General features: G+C 31.7%; 1 protein-coding gene across 2 annotated transcripts in view; it reads left to right on the top strand.

Moving 5' to 3' along the window:
- LOC129948396 (putative RNA exonuclease pqe-1) overlaps positions 1-16,764 on the top strand; it is a 76,883-nt gene extending 60,119 nt beyond the window's left edge. For both annotated transcript variants that reach the window (XM_056059386.1, XM_056059387.1), the window contains exon 3: positions 13,682-16,764. In XM_056059386.1, the coding sequence (XP_055915361.1) occupies positions 13,682-15,585 (1,904 nt within the window). In that variant the 3' untranslated portion in view covers positions 15,586-16,764. The remainder of the gene's footprint in view (positions 1-13,681) is intronic.
- The last annotated feature ends 4,852 nt before the right edge of the window (positions 16,765-21,616 follow it).

The raw sequence follows: 21,616 nt of genomic DNA, 5'->3' as shown, positions 1-21,616 counted from the left end.
GTCTTGGCAATAATCACAATGACACACTTTGATTTGTTAATTAATTAGTCATATATAAAATTTTGTTGATATATGTATACATATATTTATTTAAATAAGTAATGTACAGGTTTTTTATATATATTTATTTATGGACATATTGTTTGTCTAAATCTTTACAAAAATGACATCATACGGAATTTTTCCCAATATGGTAGTTTTAACATTTTTCATTTTTTTTAAAGCCGCCGTTTTTTTGTGCGAAAAAGTTTACCTCAATCATACAAAAAAAACAGACTTAATTTTAATTAAATTAATTTTATTTTCAAATATGATTATTTTCAAACCCCATAAATCACCAAGTTTATAGGATGTTTTCTTTTATTCTAAGATTGAAACTTTTGAAAGGCTTTTCGATAGTTTGAAAGGTTTTTGATGTAAAAACAAAACACCCTGTAAAAAATCGTATTCTAAATATATGGTAATTTTTGTCGGTAGACTCTCTTTATGTCTACTTGGCTTGATAAATACAAATTGCAAAATAAAAAACTCACAATAGTCAAGGTCTCCGTAGTTAATATCACACACTTTACGTGCATAAGTAGGTAAATATAGACACGTTTCGTGATGAGATTCTTATTTATAGACTTTAAAATTTATAAAAAAAAAATTTCAACCGTCCTCCTCCTCTTCCAGCAGTGTGTCTCTTTATAAAATGATTACGATTGTACAACTTCTGAGATTGTCTCAATGAGATTTGATTGTTGTGTATACCTACTTTTTTTGTCTCTACTGTATTTTAAAATGCTATAAAATGACTTGAGGTTGTGTGTTCTACCATAATTCTATCATTGCCATAGAAGGTATACGATATTCTATTGGCACTAATTGGTGCTTGGACTTGGACTTCGAATTTGCAATCATAAAAATTAATATAAATAAATGCAAATACATACAATAAAATAATAATAACTTTACTTATTGCCTTTTTTATGTTATTTTATTGTCATTAAATTTATAGGAAATTTGATAAAAATAAATATATTTTAATGTTATAAAATTGAATGCATCCAATTTCTTTTTATAACAAAAAAAAAGGTAAATATTATCAGCCAAATTAATAAAAAAAAGTACCTTTATTCCGAGAGCTTAATAACCAGGGAATAATAGCTAAGCTTAGGGTTACAAAGTTCCATATATAAAACCAAAATGTTCGTGAAATAGTAAAGTGACTTTTACCACAAATCCCTTAAGAAAATCTGCTACAATAAATACGATTCCTGTTCGGTAACTTGAAATTTCCACCCAGTTCCGCAGACTTTGGTTTTCTTCGTATGGGTTTTGACAGCAAATTGTGATAATTTGTAAACACATCTAGAAATATAATAGAAGTGTCAATTGCGCCAATATTGGATGGTTGATAACTATTCGAAGTTGATTGGGCTTTTAATAAACTGCCTTGATTTAGAAGCAAATTTTTTTGCTACACAAGACAGACTGACTAAAGCTATACATATCAGCACAATCGTCCTCAACCTTTTTATTTTAGTCAAAGTCATTATTCGTAACTTATTACGACTCCAGTATGTGATGGAAGCCATACCTTCCAAACCGACAGGAATATGTCCAACTTTTGTGTCCCATTTAGGTAATTTTCAACAACCTCAATAAGTTTCCTCATATTTTCCTTAGAAAACTTATATTTCTTCCTGAAATCCTCCTCGCTTGGCACTTACGCTGGATCTGGTTTTGTATATTGTTCTTTTTGAAAGCTGATTGTCAAAAATTTGAGCTGGTTTAAAATCTCCACAAATCTAGCACAAGCAATATTCCCTTTTTTTGATTTCTCAATACATTTTATACATTTGGATCTTATTCCTTTGCTAATACATCTTCTTTTGTGGTTTTACTTAACCCCGGAGTAAGACCTAATTTATGAGTTTTTAAAATATTATGTAGGCAAAGCAAAGCTAAATAAAAAACAAACAGCGATGAAGTTTTGATAAACAATTTTATTCTTTTCGAAGTTGAGTGACTTTGGTCATCAACGCGTTTTGAATTCGAAGTTGTTTCGAGTAAATTATGGACTTTTGCTTAGACCTACTAAAAATACTTCTGGGTGTCAAATCTCATGATCTTGGTTGAGATAGTTGACATCAGACGTCACCAAAACTAAAAACTTATCATGTGTCAAAATTATAATCTTCAATCAACGACACTTTTAGTCAATAAATTCACATCATCAGTAACACTTTTACAGCTGCAATATTTCCTACGGTGTTCAACTGGCCTTAAGCATGTTGCACATGAGCTACGAACTGCGAACTGTAGATGTTTGCATATTTTGACATTTCTTCCACATGAGTTTTATTTCTATTCGTATACAGCGACAAATTGTCAATTTATAATTACCCTTTTCAACAAACAAAACAAGAGTAGTATAATTTTGAGGTTAAGTTGAGCGCGAACATTTTGTTCGTTGCAGTGTGGATTGTATGTGGAACGCGAATAGAGTTTGACAGTTCGTAGCAAACACACTGCAATTCGTTACTACCAAATTGTTTTTACAAAACTGTCTTATTATAGTGAACAAAATGCAAATTTTATTATCCTAACATACTCGTAAGTGTCAATTGGTTTCTTATAATTTAAATATGTTTTTGTTTGAAATTGACTTTTTGAAATGTTTAAAATCGCGTTTGATCGACCATTCGTTCATTCCTTATTCGCTCTCATGTGCAAGGCCCTTTACGATATTAGTACCGAAACTGCTATCTTAGAAATTCTTCACAATTTCACCGTAGTTTTAGTTTTATTACGGCGACCATAATCATCATTTAATCCACGGTTGAACCATCAGCTTTGTATCAAATTATTATAATTTCAACGATTTATTTGATTGTAACGCAATCCACTGATGACACTTTAAATGACAGCTTAGTTTGACAGGTGCCAAATGGCAGTGTTACCAATTTGCAAAAACGAAATAAATTAAATTTCAAAAACGGTATCAATCTTATTCATAACTTTCAAGATCTTAATTTATATGGGTCGTTAAATAAATTTGAGAAACAAAATACAATTGTTCAACCCTTCTACAACTTTAGCCTTTAAAGTGAATAAGGATGTTTCTATTATAATTTGACCTATAGTAGGCAAAAAAATAACTTTATTTGCATAACAATTGGATTTTCTTAAATTTGCATAACATCTTTTATACCTACCAACCGAATATTTTTTTTTAGGGGGGAGGTGTATTTCAAATACAAAGTAAACAAAAAAAAGTCCATACCAACTACGTACATATGCAAGGTATGTATGCTAGGCGTATGTGTTTAAATGCGGACATAACAATGAATTTACTAGGGCATGAAATTTCACTTCACCGCTGCTGCTGCTATAGCTAAGTAAGTCAGCCAAAACAATTGCAAACGACACAACAGCAGAACAAGACCGACCTATTCAGCTAGTATTCAAACTTAACGAGCTCAATACCGCACTATACCGTAAATCGCAAGTTGGTGGTTGCTTCTGGCTTAGCTAGCTGACTGTTTGGTTGGCTGGCCCAAAAGTCTTTTAACGTTTTTATTTTGTTTTATTTTGTTGTTGGTAACATAAAACAAACAATAAAAGCGCATTCATTTAGTTAGGTATAGTACAAATTATAAAAAAAAAACCTCATAGGCTTTTGGCCATCGTTCGTGGCACGGCCGCGTCACGGCGCGTCGTTGACGTTGGATTGCTAGCCTGCGCGTGATTCCGCTCGATGTTTTTATTTTTGCCTTCTTTATTTTTGCGTTTCACTGCGGTATAATTTACATTACATACAATACACACTTGAATTGAAATAAATTTCATCGGATATAAAACAGCTACACATAATCTATAGAAATTTAACAGAAATGCAATAGGTGTACGGATTTTTGCTGTGCTATAATTGTGTTTCCAACTTGACTTTATACCGATAGAATTTTAACGGAAGTTGTAACATGAAACGAACGGTATATCGTATATACCAACCTATAGGTGTTTGAGGAATTGGTTTGGTTAAACACACGATAATAGCCGTACACGAGAGTATAGGTCTTCAGTTATGGTTTCGTTTGATGTATAAATTGTGGCTTAAGAGGTATTCTCCTCTGTACTATAATATAATGTTTCGGTCTCGGTTCGGTATATCATTTATACAAGCTTCATGGTAAAGGTAAGAAAAATCTGCAAACATTTGAACTTGACTGATGAATATATGATATGCACTAACAATGTCAGTTGCAGAAAAGTTACTTTGGTAAATTCTATTTAAAATAAATGATATTGAAAGTGATGGTCAGTGTTATTTTATTTCCTTAAAAAATTATAGCAAATAGTACACCAAGGTATGATTTCGTGGAAATAAATAAAAGAATGATCTCAGTAGTCAAGTCAAGTTCCATACTTGTCTTTTAACGTTTGTCTCCTACTCACGATTTAATTTGTATTTCTTCTTATTTTTGAGTGCTATCCACTTATCCAAACAATACCGATTCGTTAGTTTATGGCGAATGGTGAAACGTGTGACAGGTCAAGTTTTCAATTGATCGTCCAGGTGGCGCTCGAAGTCTCACGTGGCAGTTTTCTCTTGAGATTGAATTAATTCGAAACGACTAACAGTATTTAAAGAATGACACAATTTAATTGTCAGTTATTAAATGAAAATAAATTCCATAACAAATTCCATAAAAATCGATTAGACACAAGTATAATGTTTGAAGTTTTTTATGATTAGTTTGGCTTCCCTATTAGAACTCAAAAATACTAAGTGTATCGATATTTATCTAATTAAAAATGTTATTGTAAGCAAGAACAAGTACTTGCGATGAAGGTCTGTAAACATCCGTTTTGATGACACACTTTTACCTTTTAGATACACAATTATAGGAACTATTAAGTTTAAGTTTTGACCAGAAAAACGATAGGTATTTGTGAATAATCTGTTTCCAATTGCAGTCTAGTAATGAAATAAAAAAAAGGGATATAACGGAAATAACCATTTGTTATCATTTTATCCCAGTGCCGATGCCCTTTCAATTTCTTCAATATCAAGAGCTTTGACACTTTAAAAACGTTTGACTTTTTATCGTATTTATAAATTCTTCCATGTCTCAAGACATTTTACACGTTTTTCAAATTCAACTGTCATATTATAGAAATAGACCCCAATCAAAATGTCATAATAATATGTCAAAGTAATTAATTTCAATAAAATAAAAATAATTTATTTTTTGGTCAAAATTGCATTATCTAATCATAAAACAAAAAACAGACTTTTGTTTGACATTTCTGTCTACAAAAAAGGAAATGTACACATTTTTACTCTTGTTTATTGCTTTATCAATTCACAAATCATATGATAATTTTTTATTATACGTACATATATGGTATTATTGCCCAATTTAAAACAAATGCATTATCTTGTAGGCCAAAAAATGATAAGAAAAAAAGCATAAGTAATGAAAAATATAATCTGTCATGCCATATAAAAAAGTCATTGAGTTCCCTTGACCTTACCTGCTGAAAATTAATATATAACTCAAATCGCAAGTGCGCCTTTCTATTGAACCTTCTTTAAAAAGCTTTGAACTTGCTTTGACGTATCAACTCATCATCATCAAACTTAATGTGTAGACAAATAGGGATTTCCTATAATAATTGTCAAACAAACAAACCAGAATTATTGGCACACCCCCACATCGTCACACTCAAATCAAACACATCTAATCTGTCAAACAAACTAATGCAAAATGAACTTGTTCGATTAATGTTTTTCTGTTCTAATTCCGATAAAATCAAACATAGCTAACCTATTTGGATCACACCTATAGATTGATTGAATGAATCATAAACTTATGCGCAGGAAATTATCGAACAGCTATAGAACCTATAAAAATTATCATTTTCAACGTAAAACCCTAATTCATGATCTCCACAGAATTATATCGTGATATCGAGAGAATTCCTTGTAAATTCCGATGATTAGGCATACTGGCATGGCACTCGATATTCAAGACATGAGTCAGTGAATATGTACTGTGGGTCTGTTTATAATATTAAAAACAAAAACACCAACAATTCTCATGTACATTTTGTATGAGATGACGTGTTGAATGAAAGCTTAGTGTGTTGTTTTATTTTTAAAGCATTATTTTCAGACTTTACCACTACGTCCGCCGCCGTCACCGCCACTACGATGGCGTTTCCAGTTTATAAAATAAAATAAGCAACTTGATAAGAACTCTGGCTGAGTGTTTGGGAATTTGCAATATAATTTATAAAGAAAACAAAAGTCAAGTGACTTTATATATTTTTGCCATAAAAGTGAATCAACCGGTGAATCTGTAGCCATTTGTACCGCGAGTTTCTAAAGTGATTGTTCAATGTTCAATTACAATACAAAAATTATTATAAATAATACAAAACCGTTAAAAGAAAGACTTTCAAAAGAAATAATATTAAAATAAAATATAATGGGTTTTTACGAAGTGATTTCAATATTAAGAGGTTAGTTCTGTTTGTTTTTTTCGTTGATAATAAATTAAATTATTATGTTTGTGAATATCAATTAAAAAATTACACGGTATTCGTGATATGAATTCTTTGCGTTTTTATTCTTAGTTTCGTTGTTTTTTGAGCGTTTTAAAAATACCTTTTTGTTTATTGTTTGTTGGAATATTTGCTGATGCTGCGCCCACATTAACTTTTATTTCAGTTTGTTTATGATTTTTCTGTTGTTGTTTTTTGTTTTTAATTTAAATAATTAAAAACAAAGTGTTATGCATATTTACAAAATAAAAACAATGCTATTTTAATGGCGCTGCTCTCAATGATAATTTCTTATGTGAAGATCATAATAAATATGTTTTACACCCCTTATGTGAACAGACCTCTAGTTTCTAGTGCATTCAAAGATTTGTATTCAAAATTTTAAATTTTTAAGAAGTTTTGTGAAAGTTTTTTGATTACAAAATGTGAGTTCTACTTTGATATTCATACCACTGTACATGATTCCTGATTATGAAGTGTTAACATATATGATTGCTGAAACTTTTGTGGTTAATGTGTGTTTCCCAAGTTCGTTTTGGCCTTAAAAATACGTACGTCAAGGTCTCGCATATCATCATTCAAAAAATATTTGTTTTAATAACACAAAAACAAGGATGATGCAAGATTGAATTTAAAATCTTTTAAGAGCATTTTTTTGTGTAATCAAAATTTTAATGGTCTTATATGTTTTATTCCTTTTGGTGTTGAATATGGTTTTTCCTATAAAATTTATAATTTATGGTATTTGTAAACTATAATTGTTTGTTTTGGAAAAAAAAAAAATAAAGAACACTCAAGGTTCTTATGTTAAATTGCCCATCTGTAGGTACTTAATGTAATGTTTTAATTTGTATAAAAACAAACAAACCTAACTAAAATAAAAACTTAAGAAAAGTGACGTAATCAAATCAATTGAAATCGATCATTCACACGTACGTTTTGATTTGCATTTTTATTTGTTTGTACTTCAAAATTAAATTTCAATCAGATGTTTTATTAGACAGAAATTTATTTAGATCCCATTATCCCACCCGTCAATATAATTTACAAAAAAAAATCAAATCATGAATCAAAAATGAACTCTGTCAGTTGCCACTTAGCTTGTGCCAAATAATTAGCACTTCAAATCTACATAAATACAAAAAAATCTTAATTTGATATGGATACATCTTCTACACATTATATTCTATTATTTTTGTATGTAATCTATCAAAGGAACAATTAAATAAATTGGAAAATAATACTACTAGCGCCGCCGCGCCGTTCGTCGTCCCTTACCAATGCTGTGCAATTTAGTTCTGTTTGTTTAGTTTTTTTTTTTGTATTCAATTGAATTTATTTAATTTCACGATCCACTAACTAAGAACACACTAAGTTTGCTTTATTTTGTTGTCTGTAGTTGCTGATCTGTAGCAACGTGGGGCTATTTAAATGAAGGTCAATTTTGTTATGACACATTAGAACTATGTTGATTATTGAATAAACCTTGAGTACTGATTGATTTTTTTTTAAAGTGAGATTTTTATTTATATTCCAAATTGTTATGATGCTTCTTGCTGTCTATGGTTTTAAACTGATATAAAAACAATTTTTGTTTGATTTTATATTCGATAAGATCAATCCTAAAATAGTTAAACTCAAACAAAAATAATACTGCTAATTAACTTTAAAAGTTGCCAAACGGAAATTGGAAACCATCAAAATTGAATTTGAGTTTAATTTTGATTACCTCAAAAAATTAGTCAGATTTTTTATATTGTTTTCTTTTGGATTTATAAAATTAGATAATGGATGTTAATTTTATTGTTAATAGATTTGTAAAGGTTCTAATCAATTGAATTTTTCTTAGAACAAAAAAACATATTTATATGTGTCAAAATGATTGCTTTGTGTTAACTGACACTTTAAAATAAATAAATTCAGTCTTAGTTTGCATTTTATGTAATTTTGTATTTGACACTTCCCACAAAGTGCACACGCGATAGCTATCATCTTTGACGTTGACAGACTAGAAACAAAGTGTTATATATCGTTTGCATGTGTTAAAAAAAGTGACATTTAAATTTTGTTCGTGCTTTTTTGTTTTTTTTTTTTAATAACCATATTTTGCTTTGATTTTAATTTACGAATGTGATTATGTCAATGAATGGTGTTTTTTTTCATTTAAATAGATAAATGCATTTAAATACAATACTATGTATGATTATGTTGATTTAATCTTATACACTGTTTTATAACGTGTTTTTTATTTAATAAACCTTGACTATTGAAGAAATATGACATGTTTTATGGCAAAACTATAATTTTCGTGTCAAAATCGCACTAAATTAAACGAATGTGTTTAAACACTTTGAATGCATTTTTAAGCGTGTACTGTTTCATTTTAAACAATGGCGTAGTTCTTACTTGTCAAATGTCAAAAGATGACAGCCTTTAAACATGAACGCTCTTATTAGAAAACTATTTCTTACTATTCGAATCCTGACTAATGGGCCAACTATATAAGACTATATAGATGTCAAAAAACCGAACGTAAAGTTATCAGAAGTTATCGTCAAAACAAAATGCAACCATAATGGATTCCAGTAGCTTAAGCAAATTTGACATTTAAATGACACTTGCGTAATTGTGCGAAAGTTAACGAAATTTAACGAAACTGAAAAGAACGTCTATTATGGTTAGAGGCATATAAGGCTGCGTGTTGGTTTGTTAACTTAAGCTGGCTTAAGCTCGTTTAAGCTTATTATAGTTGGACCTTAAGAATTGATGGATCATCCAACATCGACGCCTGGAAAAGTCACTTTTTATATTCATTCATTAAAGAGGCTCTTCCTTTCAATTAATAAATAAGATTAAACAACTACTAAATAATTAAATAAAAACTATATATATGAATGTTATTAATTAAAATAGGGCTTACTTTAGAAAAAACTAGGATTTTCATAGTAAAAAAACCTAAATTTGCAGAATACTCTTAAGACTCCTCACATATTATTTAATTATTGTTTAAATAAATCTTATCGGCTAACCTCGAATTAAGTTCAAAATAAACTTGTATTCAAACAATGAATTACTTTTGTAATTATATCTACGCCTAATGAAACCATTTGTTTACAAAATAAAACAAAAACCTTCAATTTATGATAGCCTCACACTTAAGTAAGATATCTCAAAGTAGTTACAAATTTATACTTTAACGCACATATGTATGCAGTATATACATGAAATTAAGCATATATTCTCTTTAGAAGAATAAAAAAACATTAATATTTGTTTTTACAATTTAAAGAATTAAATTCTACTTCAAATTCTATAAGTAACCTACAAGGCAACAAGGAAGTGACAATTTTTGTTTTAATATAAAACTATAAATCTAGCTAATTATTATTATCATTATTTATTTTGCTGTATTTACTTTTTTTGTACTATAAGCATTTTTTTAAAGTGCGAACGATACTTGCATACATTATTATCTTATTCTTATCATTGTTTTAATAGCATGTTTAAATATATAAAAATAAATATGAATGACAATTCTGTATATGAAAAATGTACACACGAGCATATTTAGTTGGTTTTTGTGGTTAAGGTTCTAATAGCTTAACTCATTATGTTTGCTTAGCAATAATAAAAAAAAAAGTTCTTCTAGTTTATGTTTATTAAAAGTAGATACCATCTTAGAACATTTCATTCTAGATCTTTTTTTATTGCGGTGGAAAACTAACTTAACTCAAACAATAATAATTCAGGAAATGTGATAAGCAATAAAAAACGACATAAGTGTTTCAAAAATATTAAATTGAATTGTTTCCCAGAAAATCGAGTTTAAAAAGCAAAAAATTTGATAAGTTAGGATGATTTTGTTCTGAATCATGAGGGGTTTTTGCCTCCCTCTTTTAATTGGATTGAAAGGCTTTAACCCTAAGGACGTTTTTGCTACTCAAAAACTATTTAAGATAATAATTCTGGAGGGAAAATTGTTTTAAAGGACAAAACTCCTTAAAAGCTGATAATGCCTTGATTTAAATGACGTAATTGAGCAAGGGTTAAATTCCACCGTGCTTTCGTCTACCTTCCAAAAAGACTCCACTTTTCATAAAACCATAACAAATATCTTCATTTATTTGTCAAAAAATCATATAAATTAAGCTTGCAAAAGATCTCATTATCTCAACACAAAAAAACTTCCCTATTACTTCATAAATATTTATAAACTTATATATTAATTTTAACATATGATTTCTTGAAACTAAGTCAACTTGAACACGCCTCATAACGATAAAATTCATAATCAGCTATTTTTTTTGTTTGTATTTTATTTTATGCGTGCTAGTTTAACTTACTCATAGGGCAAACTCCTAAGGCCGCTCTACCAGTTTTGATATGCCTAATTCTTCCACTAATAGCCATTACCCTAGATTTATTTGGTACAAACAAAAATAAAACACAATATTATCCCAAAAAAAGCACCTACTCACACGCAAAACAAAAATATAGATATACTTATGTTAAATCTGCAAAAGAAAAGTTATACTATATCTTTTAAGGTTATCTCATTTAGTGAATCTGTTTTAATTATTGCGTGGTATGGTACAAATTGTTGGAATTACATAAAGGGTAGGCCAAATTTAAGTTTGTGTCTTAAATATATCAACATCTTTCAAGACTTTGATAATGGTTTCAGGCTGAAGCGTTCACACAGATTGCTTTGATATTAAGTGCCTAGATAATTTCCCTTCACACTGTGGTAGAATACTGACTTTCTATAAAGATTGACAACTGTCATTAGTGTCAAAATAACGTGTAATTTAAAAATAAACCACTACAAGGCCCACCCTGTATATTTTGTGTTTACACTCAAGCACGTGTATAGTGTAAATATAACATCAAAGTGTAAACAAACCTTTGTAAGTGCTCAGAAAATTTCCCTTCACACTGTGGTATAATACTGACTTTCTTTAAAGATTGACAGCTGTCATTAGTGCCAAAATAACGTGTGATTTAAAAATAAACCACTACAAGGCCCACCCTGTATATTTTGTGTTTACACTCAAGCACGTGTATAGTGTAAATATAACATCAAAGTGTAAACAAACCTTTGTAAGTGCTCAGAAAATTTCCCTTCACACTGTGGTATAATACTGACTTTCTTTAAAGATTGACAGCTGTCATTAGTGCCAAAATAACGTGTGATTTAAAAATAAACCACTACAAGGCCCACCCTGTTTATTTTGTGTTTACATTTAAGCACGTGTACAGTGTAAATATAACGTCAAAGTGTAAACAAACCTTTGTAAGTGCTCAGAAAATTTCCCTTCACACTGTAGTATAATACTAACTTTCTTTAAAGATTGACAGCTGTCATTAGTGTCAAAATAACGTGTGATTTAAAAATAAACTACTACATTGCCCACCCTGTTTATTTTGTGTTTACATTTAAGCACGTGTATAGTGTAAATATAACGTCAAAGTGTAAACAAACCTTTGTAAGTGCTCAGAAAATTGCTCTTCACACTGTGGTATAATACTGACTTTCTTTAAAGATTGACAGCTGTCATTAGTGTCAAAATAACGTGTGATTTAAAAATAAACCACTACAAGGTCCACCCTGTATATTTTGTGTTTACATTTAAGCACGTGTACAGTGTAAATATAACGTCAAAGTGTAAACAAACCTTTGTAAGTGCTCAGAAAATTTCCCTTCACACTGTAGTATAATACTAACTTTCTTTAAAGATTGACAGCTGTCATTAGTGTCAAAATAACGTGTGATTTAAAAATAAACTACTACATTGCCCACCCTGTTTATTTTGTGTTTACATTTAAGCACGTGTATAGTGTAAATATAACGTCAAAGTGTAAACAAACCTTTGTAAGTGCTCAGAAAATTGCTCTTCACACTGTGGTATAATACTGACTTTCTTTAAAGATTGACAGCTGTCATTAGTGTCAAAATAACGTGTGATTTAAAAATAAACCACTACAAGGTCCACCCTGTATATTTTGTGTTTACATTTAAGCACGTGTACAGTGTAAATATAACGTCAAGTGTAAACAAACCTTTGTGAGTGATGTATGAAATATGCGGGCTTACAAAAAAACCTAAATATTTGCTAAGTACAAGAGGGATCATTTAACTTATTTCGTATAAGCTATGCTAATACGTACACGGAAATGTTTTAGCAATTAACATTATTGTATTTATATTAGAAGACACAAAAAAAGATTGTTGCTGCGGGGCTTTAATGGATAATTAAATTTTATGACAGGTAGCAATATCAGTATAACAATATATATAAAATTGTTATACAGTGAGTGCTGATGATTATCGTGGAACTTTTTACACACCATCCATCCCCACCTTAATATTATGTCATGGCTAGTTGAATTTTTTCGCACGCTTATATTAAGCCGGGTGTGATATACACACGACCTTGTAATAGATCATTAAGTAATACTTTTTGGAACTTTATAAGTTTATACTTATACCTACCTGCCTACTATATCAAGACTCAACAACTCTCATAAGAACTCTTGACTGGCAAATTAGCATAGACTGAAGATGTTGTGTCTTTATTTGAATTTCAAGTTTGAATTAGAAGTACATAATGTCTTGACTAATGATAATGAAGTCGAAGTGGATAGCATTAGTGGCTGGATCTATCTTTACCTAACACCATCAACACTTTTTGAAGATGTTTCGTTAAAAGATTTGAATTTTAAGTAGACAGTCACGCTTCGATTTTAGCATATTATAAAATAATAATTTGAATAAGTGTATAATCTTTGTGAAGATTAGAAAAATGTGTGTGATAACTTAAAATGAAGCGAGACCTTTTTTTTTTTTGTTTTGTAATTTAAAATTCGGATTGTTGGAATGTAACCCAATTTTAAAATGTATATCGGCGATCACATGGTTGAAATTTATCAATGGCGATCCTTCTATCAGCTGTCAAAAAAGAAACAGTGTTACCAGTTTGAAAATAAATTGCAGCTTGTGTATGTTTCATGATTCTTGGTGAATTCTTTTCCTTTTGTCTGGTTATCTTGAATTTTCTATTCTTTTTCTCTTAATTCTGATTGAAATACAAAAGCTAATGGTTGTTTTTTTATTTATTTCCAGAATCAATAATAAATCGTCATAATCCCACTCACAGAAACAGTACAGCAAGTGATGTAGCTAGTACAAGTGATGAAGTTAATTCAGTGAGTAGTCATGAAGACCTCTCCGATACTTATGATTTGGTAAAAGTGAATAAGAAAACTGCCCGAGCTAGACGCAATCGCAAACAGCGTCGTCAACAGCAGCAACAATTACAAGAACAACAATCACTGCCAGATCAACAACAGCAGCAGCAAACACAACAACAACAAACACACCAACAACAACAATCAGCATCGACACATCAAAAGAAACAAAATAAAAACATTTCAAATTCGTCATCTTCGATAGCATCATCTTCGTCGTTGTCATTGTCGTCATCATCATCATTGTCGTCGTCACCACCATCGACACCAAACAGCTTATTTCAGCAACAAAAACTCAGCAAATCTTCTCGAAGAAATGGCAAGAACAACAACAACAACCACAACACTGCCACAGCACAACAACACCCACTATCGAAAACTGCCAAGAATCTTTTGCACTGCTCCGAAACACCATCTTCGTCGGCAACAAATTCGGTTTCTTCATCACCTACTGCCTCACCAAAAGCCAAAAGGATCGGAAAAATTCGTCATCTATTTGAATCTCCCCTCAGTTTGGTGGATGTTTTGTCGGAATATGAAATTGCCAGTTATTTGCGTCAGTATGTTCCTGATGCTAAAAAGCTGAGAAATTTTGGTTATCCCGTTGAGAGCACTGTTTACGAGGGATGCATTGAGATCTATAAAAGTGTGCCGAGCTTTTTCCCACCACGTGCCACTGCTACAACAAGACATCATCATCCAGTAGGTGTGGTGAATTCCACCGATGGTCTTAGGAGTTTCACCTCTCCCAATCGCAAACTGTCATCGGGAGACAGTGGCAAGGGCAGTGGGACATCAACTCCATTGTCATACAATGCCAGCCCAGCTGACAGTGACTACTCAGAGGAAGAGAATACCGCTGATATGATATACTCACAGGTGGTCGAGAAGAATTGTGTGCGCTGCAGAAAACCATTTAAAGTCACCACCAGTGGTGAGTTCATTACTCGAGAACCATGCAACTATCACTGGGGAAAGCAAGAAGCTGGTGAATACATGGACGAAAAGGGTGATTCAACATCAATCACTTTCTTTTCGTGTTGCAAGAAGGTGCCACCAGAGCCGTGCACACAAAACCACGTACATGTCTGGACAGACATTACATCGGGCCTTAACGGACCCTACACAGACTTTGTGCACACGGAGCCTAGGCGTCGTCTGAGCAAAATCGGCTCAACAGACGACGACGTCAAGATATACGCTCTTGACTGTGAAATGTCGTACACCGGCTTCGGCATGGAAGTGACAAAAGTCACTGTAGTCTCATACAACGGAACTCCCGTCTACGAAAGTATTGTCCATCCCAGATCTGAGGTCGGCGATTACAATACTCGATTCTCGGGGGTTAGTGAAAAAGATTTCGCACCCGGAAGCGAAGCAAGAACACTCGAAACAGTACAAAATGATTTGCTTGATCTCATTGATGCCGACGATATACTTATCGGGCATGCGCTTGAAAACGACCTTAGATCCCTCCGGATAGTGCACAAGCGCATTGTCGACACTGCTATCATATATCCACATCCAAATGGTTTTCCCTTCAGACGCGGATTGAAGAGCATAGTTACCGCTGAACTAGGCCGCGAAATACAAGTCGACGAAGCCGGCCATAGTAGCTTAGAAGATAGCTTGGCATGTCTCGAACTGATGCTCTTAAAGGTGCGTTCCGATTGGCGAGCCAAATCCACTAAAAAGGCAAAATCCGAAACGCAGCCTATTATTCCCAAGTCCGAACAGTTTGTGGTGATCTCCCAACATCAATCCGCTCTGAAAGCGTAGAGAGTGCAATCAAGCCAAACATAATGCTTCGCAACTACGAGCTTGCTTTGTTTGTAAGGCTTAAAACAAAACATATTTTTTTATAAATTACTGTTTCATTTTGATAGAAGAAAGAAAAACAAAAACAAATATAAATATTTTAAAACAAAATTGTTATAGGGTAAAAATATTGTAAATTCGTTCGATCTTTACAAAAGTAAAATTTAAAACAAAACAAAAACACCTTACCATAAAAAAAAAACACAAGCAAAACAAATAATTAAGTGGAAATCTATTAAATATACCTACAAAACAAAAATGGAGCGGAATTTTAAAAAAATATATATATAACGAACTGATTTATTGCTGTGATTTTCTCTTTTTCTCATTTTTAATATAAAACAAAAATATAAACAAAAAATATCTAAAACAGACATTTTTGTATTTTCCACAATATCATTTTTTGTATATCAGTTAAAAAAATTATTTAAAAAAAAATAAAAACAAAAAATATGTCCACTCCATAATTTATCGTGTGATGAAGAAAATTCTTCATTTGTCCATAATATTTTTTTTTTTATTTTATTTAACACTTTTATAATATTTATTGAAAGCAAACAAAACTTACTGAACTAAAAATCATCTACCATCATCGCATCATCATATTTTACATTTATTTTGTTGTTGATAAAAATAAAAATTCTTTATATCTTTACATACATTTAATTTTAATTAAAAAACAAAATATACAAACTAAGTTTTAAGATTAGAAAATAAGACACAAAAAAATATAAACAATGTTTTTAATGTAATGTAAAACAATAAAATTAAAACAATGCAAACTTTTTTTTGTCAATTTTTAGGTTTGTTCCTAATTTGTACAGAGAAATGTAATTAATAATATTATTTAAAAACAACAATTAGTTGACTTGAAAGAAATGAAAAGAAATATTTTGTTTTAAAGCATTTAGTCAAGCAGTTTATATAAGTAGTACCTTTTGTATTTGCAAAAACAAATTTTTGGCAAACATTTTACAATATAAAATATGTTTGTATGTTTTTTGATGAATAACAATAACAATAATTTAATGCTATACAAGAACACACGAAAGTTAAACTGAGAAATGATGAAGTGAAGTGAAGTTTCTGAAACTGATCGGAAGAGAATAAAAATGCTACTTTATTTTTTTACAAAACAAAGCCCAAAATGTTTTTTTATTTAATTGCTGAATTGGAAATTTGCAATCTTTGGATGTTCATAGTAATGGGAAGACATTTAATTTCACTATTTTCATCATGGTATATCAAGAACCATTTTAAACACCAACAAAGCTGCTGAGATTAAGGTTTTGATAAAATTGCATATCGAGACCTTACCGTCGTTTTATCCTAAACGACACTTTCAATAATAAAGAACCTAAATAATTAAATCTTGCTGCATGAAGCCTTGAAGGCTATTGTCAGTTTTTAGCTTAAGCATAATTAATAATTTCCAATACTGACTTAGGGCAGCGTTGACGTTTGTCCCCTTAAGGTGCAATTTGGCACCTTTTTTGCGTTCGATCCCCGTGGCCACGAATTTTTTAGAAATTGCCCAATTGGCCCCTTTTAACGATTTTACTAGTAATAAAAAAATGTTCAAGGATAAATTATGATATCTTTTATCTTATCCAGTCTTTAAGCAAATTAATTAAAAATCGGTAACGAAGTTTCATACTGAACTTGAACTGAACTCTGTCGGTTTATACTCCGAAAAAAAACGTACTGGACGCTGTCTTTTTATAATTCGAAAAAATTACTATCCACTGAATGTTGTCATTTTTAATCGAAATTCGAGTTTTGACAGTAGAGAGGGACAACACTAAAATTTGTATAGAATGGTTTGGAAAAATTAAAGACTTATCTATGTTGTTTTGTTTAGCTGAATGACGTTCAATTTTTTGGTTTTGTTTTGAGAATTGAAAAAAAAAAGATGAAAAGGTAATTTATTTCATAAATTTTGTGAAAATGGTAATAAAAATAAACAATTTTTGAAGATTTCTAACCATCACACCGAAACATTTGTACCGTTTTTTTTTTCAATGGTGTTCAATTTTCGTATGTTGGCCCCTTTTTTATTATCGGGTCCCTTTTTTGTACCCTTTTTGATTTTTTCAGCGGCAACACTGAGGGTATGAGTGGTTTCAAGGAACATCAGTAAGCTTTTGATTTTTAGCAGAAAAGGTTCGATATGTTTAAAGACTAATTTATGCAATATGAAACATTGACGTTTAATGTAATTAAATATGCAATTTCAAGAAGGTAACATGTCGGATATTTTGTCAAATACGCTTTTTATATTAATGTGACGTAAATTCGACAGCACATTTCTGGTATTAATTCTACCATTTTTTTATTAATTCAATCTTAAACCTATCTTAAAGCTAGACAAAAATTCATAAAACTAGCCTAATTATCCATAGCTTAAAACTTACGTAATGGTTCCATACGGACACTCTAAGTTAAACTATAACACTTAATACTAACGGCTTTCGGCCCTAAGATCTATTTTACTTCAATTAAATTTTATTTATTTTTGTATTTATTAGAAAATTTGAAAAAAAAAAAAACTAACCGAAGGAGCTCTGCTCCGCCTTGTGCCATGGACGTCCCGGTTTTACAGGAGTCGCCTATCCACGGTTCGTCGTCTGACGTGGTAGATTAATGGAACTGCCAATCTATCCTGTATCAGACCGCATCTATCTAAAAAGAGGAATGCCTCTGGAGAAATGAAGCCGCTCAATCGTGCACTTTCAAAATACTCGTCGTTCAGTTAGAACATCCCGAAAATTAAATTGTTGGTCGAAGACATAGCACTTGCAATATTACCTAGAACGAGTTTTATCACGAAATTGTCAATTCTGTTGATTGAGCCCCTTTGTATAGGACCTCGTTGGAATAGTAATGCATACAGTGTCGTAAACACTGCCGCTCAAACACCCGAAACTTCTCCATCTGGGAAAGAGCAACGTTAAACCTTACAGGAAAACCATAAACGATCATCGGCCGTATAAGGGCCATGCAGCAAACTACCTTCACTCTGGGGTCAACCCGTCTGCTGTAAAACAGCCGTTTCGTCAGAGCGAAGGCTCCTCTGGTCCTGGTCAGAGCAGCATTTATATGTCTGTCGAAATATAAATACTGATCTAACCAGATACCGAGGTACTTCACTACACTTTTGCTCGCTAATGGCTAGCCGTGAAGATCAACGATGACCATCTTGCTCCAATTCTTGCACGTATCCCTCGTGGCCCTAGCCAACGTAGTCCGGAACATAATTGTCTCCGACTTCTGGACATTTATTTTCAGTTTCCAGTAGTCGCAATATCGCTGAATCTTGTCGAAATCACGCTGCAAGAGAATTCTAATAACCTCAACCTTTCGGGCCGTTCTGTACGCAATTAGATCGTCGGCGTACGCAATTGCTTTTGTAAGACTACCTATCAGATCCCTGGTGTAAATTCTGAAGAGAATCGGCGAATTCACCGCGCTCTCTGTTGAACACCATTTTAAACTGAGAATGTTGTGGTAGAAGTTACATTGCCACTTTTGACAACAAACTTTCTACCGTTAAGCATATCATAAAGTATATACAACAATGGCTTGTTTATGCCAAGCCTGCTCAGTTTTAGGTAAAGATCCTCTAACCATACGGTGTCAAAGGACTTTTCCAAATCAACTATAACAGAACCTGTGCATTGTTGTATTGATTTATTCCATTGGATATCAGTAACGAGTTTGACGCAGCATGAATTGTGTCACGACCAGGTTTGAACCCGAACTGTTTATCCGGAATTATTTTGTTGTCCGCAGCCCACTTAGTCAGAGCCCTATTAATGATCTTTTCGAAAACTTTGCTGATGCTCGGAAGAAGACTTATCGACCGAAGATTTGACGGGTTGGAGTTGTCCTTTCCTTTTTTCGAGAGAGGATGAACCACGGCGGTCTTCCAATGCACTGGATAATAAGCATTATTCAGTGCATTGTTAAAGAGTGTGGTGTAAATGTCAATTGCTTCCATCGGTAAATGTCTTAGTACAACGTTGGACATACCATCATTGCATATTCAATTAAAAAAAATTTGTTCAGACATTTTTTGTTGAGTTCTTTTGAGCTAAGCTATTAGTTGTCAAACCATATTTGTTCCTTTAAGCAGCGCCCCCCATATTTACCTGTTTCATGTTCATGCTAACAGATTTTTTTAATTTCAATTACAAATAGCATGAAATTTGTTGGAATTAACGGGTATCGTCAAGTTTAGTTGAAATGGAGGATGGATAGAAAATAATCATGCCTATCACAAGATCCCTTCGGAGAAATCCCCGAATGAAAAATTCCCCTACTAATCCCGAAAAAAAAACAATCAGAAGATCCGAATTGATTTTAAAAATGCATTGCCTGATTCAAGAAAATCTTCGTCCATTTTCGAAATCAGCTGTTCAATGTCGAAAAAAGTAATCAACACACCAGAAACTAAAATCCATTAAGTTAAAAAAAATCCCATAAATTTCCCAGAATCATTTTTAACCTTTTTTATTCTGGAAAAAATTGAGGTTAGCGCACTTTTTACGACTAAAATTGATTCTTATCAACTTTTAACATTGATTTTATTGAAAATATTATATGAAACTACCAATTTTACTACTAAACAAAACTGCAACATTTTCAGGAGTATGTTTATTGATGATCTGGCAGCACTGTCCTTCCTGTCAGATTTATTTAGTCAAATTCTATGTCTGGTTTCCGAGAGAGTGCTTTACACAGTTTATTGTATTGGTGTTTATTTGTTGTTTTCGGCCTTTAAAATCGTAAATAAATAAAATTATAAATAAATAATAACAAGACTAAGTTGAAAGAACTCACATTTTTTCAAATAATTGTTTCAAACAACTAATTTTCTTAGTCTACGAAAGAAAAAACCTGTAGTAGAAAAGTACAACATACATATTTTAAGTGTTTTCGAGGCTGTTGATACCAAACTCTACGAATTTCGAATTTCGTACCAGATTTTCCACTTTTCGGGATTGGTAGTCTTTTTTCTATTACGACGCGACGTAGCTCGTGATAGGAATGAATTCTACATGCGAGTAGATCTCGCGTTTAGAAATCTTCGATAGGTGAATTTTTAGATACCCAAATTGAGTGAGCTTGTTAAAAATAAAAACAAATTTCAGCTTTTCACAAAAAGCAGAGAAACATTTTTAAACAAAGTTTTTAATGGATCATTTTAATAATTTGCTGAATTTTTACCAAAAAATGTAAAAATCAATTTTTAGGTTCCTTCAAATTGAATCAGCTGTTCTGTCAGACACCCACATGTACCAGAAATTTCCGAACACCTTCTCATTCCCTTTTTTGACATTCCAGCTCTATTGGATCAGCTGTTCTTTTACATGTAGGACATTTAGAAAAAGGTATCTGGACATCCTATCTGTCTGAGATTGAACGAAATCAGTTTGTTTAAGTTTCTTTTTTTTTACCAAGTTTACCAAGTTTAACAACTTTACTCGTAACTCAACACTTTACTGTGACAAGTAATAATGTAGATAAGATTAGCTTTAAAGAACTTTAAACAGATTACTAATGATATGACAGTGATCCCCGTTCTTTTTTTTTTCAATTAGTGATCATATTATAGTTTATCATTTGAGTTTTTCAGCTGCAAACCAATTTGAGAAATTTCTTATAAAAGATCTGTGACTTATGGTAGGCATTCAACTTCCGTCTGTGTAAAGCGGTCAGCAAATATAATTTAAAATTCAGTTTACGTTTATTACCGCCCCAAAAAATAATATTCAAAACGTCCTTGTTTCGTTGTTTCCTATAAGATGCCGCCACAATACCACTTATTGTAATTATTTATTATTATATTCAACAACAAATTCATGATGAAAATACTAATAAAACAAAAATATCAAACATGAATAAAATAAAATAATACGAGTAACAAGGAAGCGAACGGAAGCACCATGAATCAGAAGTTTGTGACGGTAGCACATGTCTCTTAGACATC

Source organism: Eupeodes corollae, chromosome 2, assembly GCF_945859685.1.
Source record: "Eupeodes corollae chromosome 2, idEupCoro1.1, whole genome shotgun sequence".
NCBI lineage: Eukaryota > Metazoa > Arthropoda > Insecta > Diptera > Syrphidae > Eupeodes > Eupeodes corollae.
The sequence above is the reverse complement of the archived record's forward strand: the minus strand, read 5'-3'. Positions and strand labels throughout refer to the sequence as shown.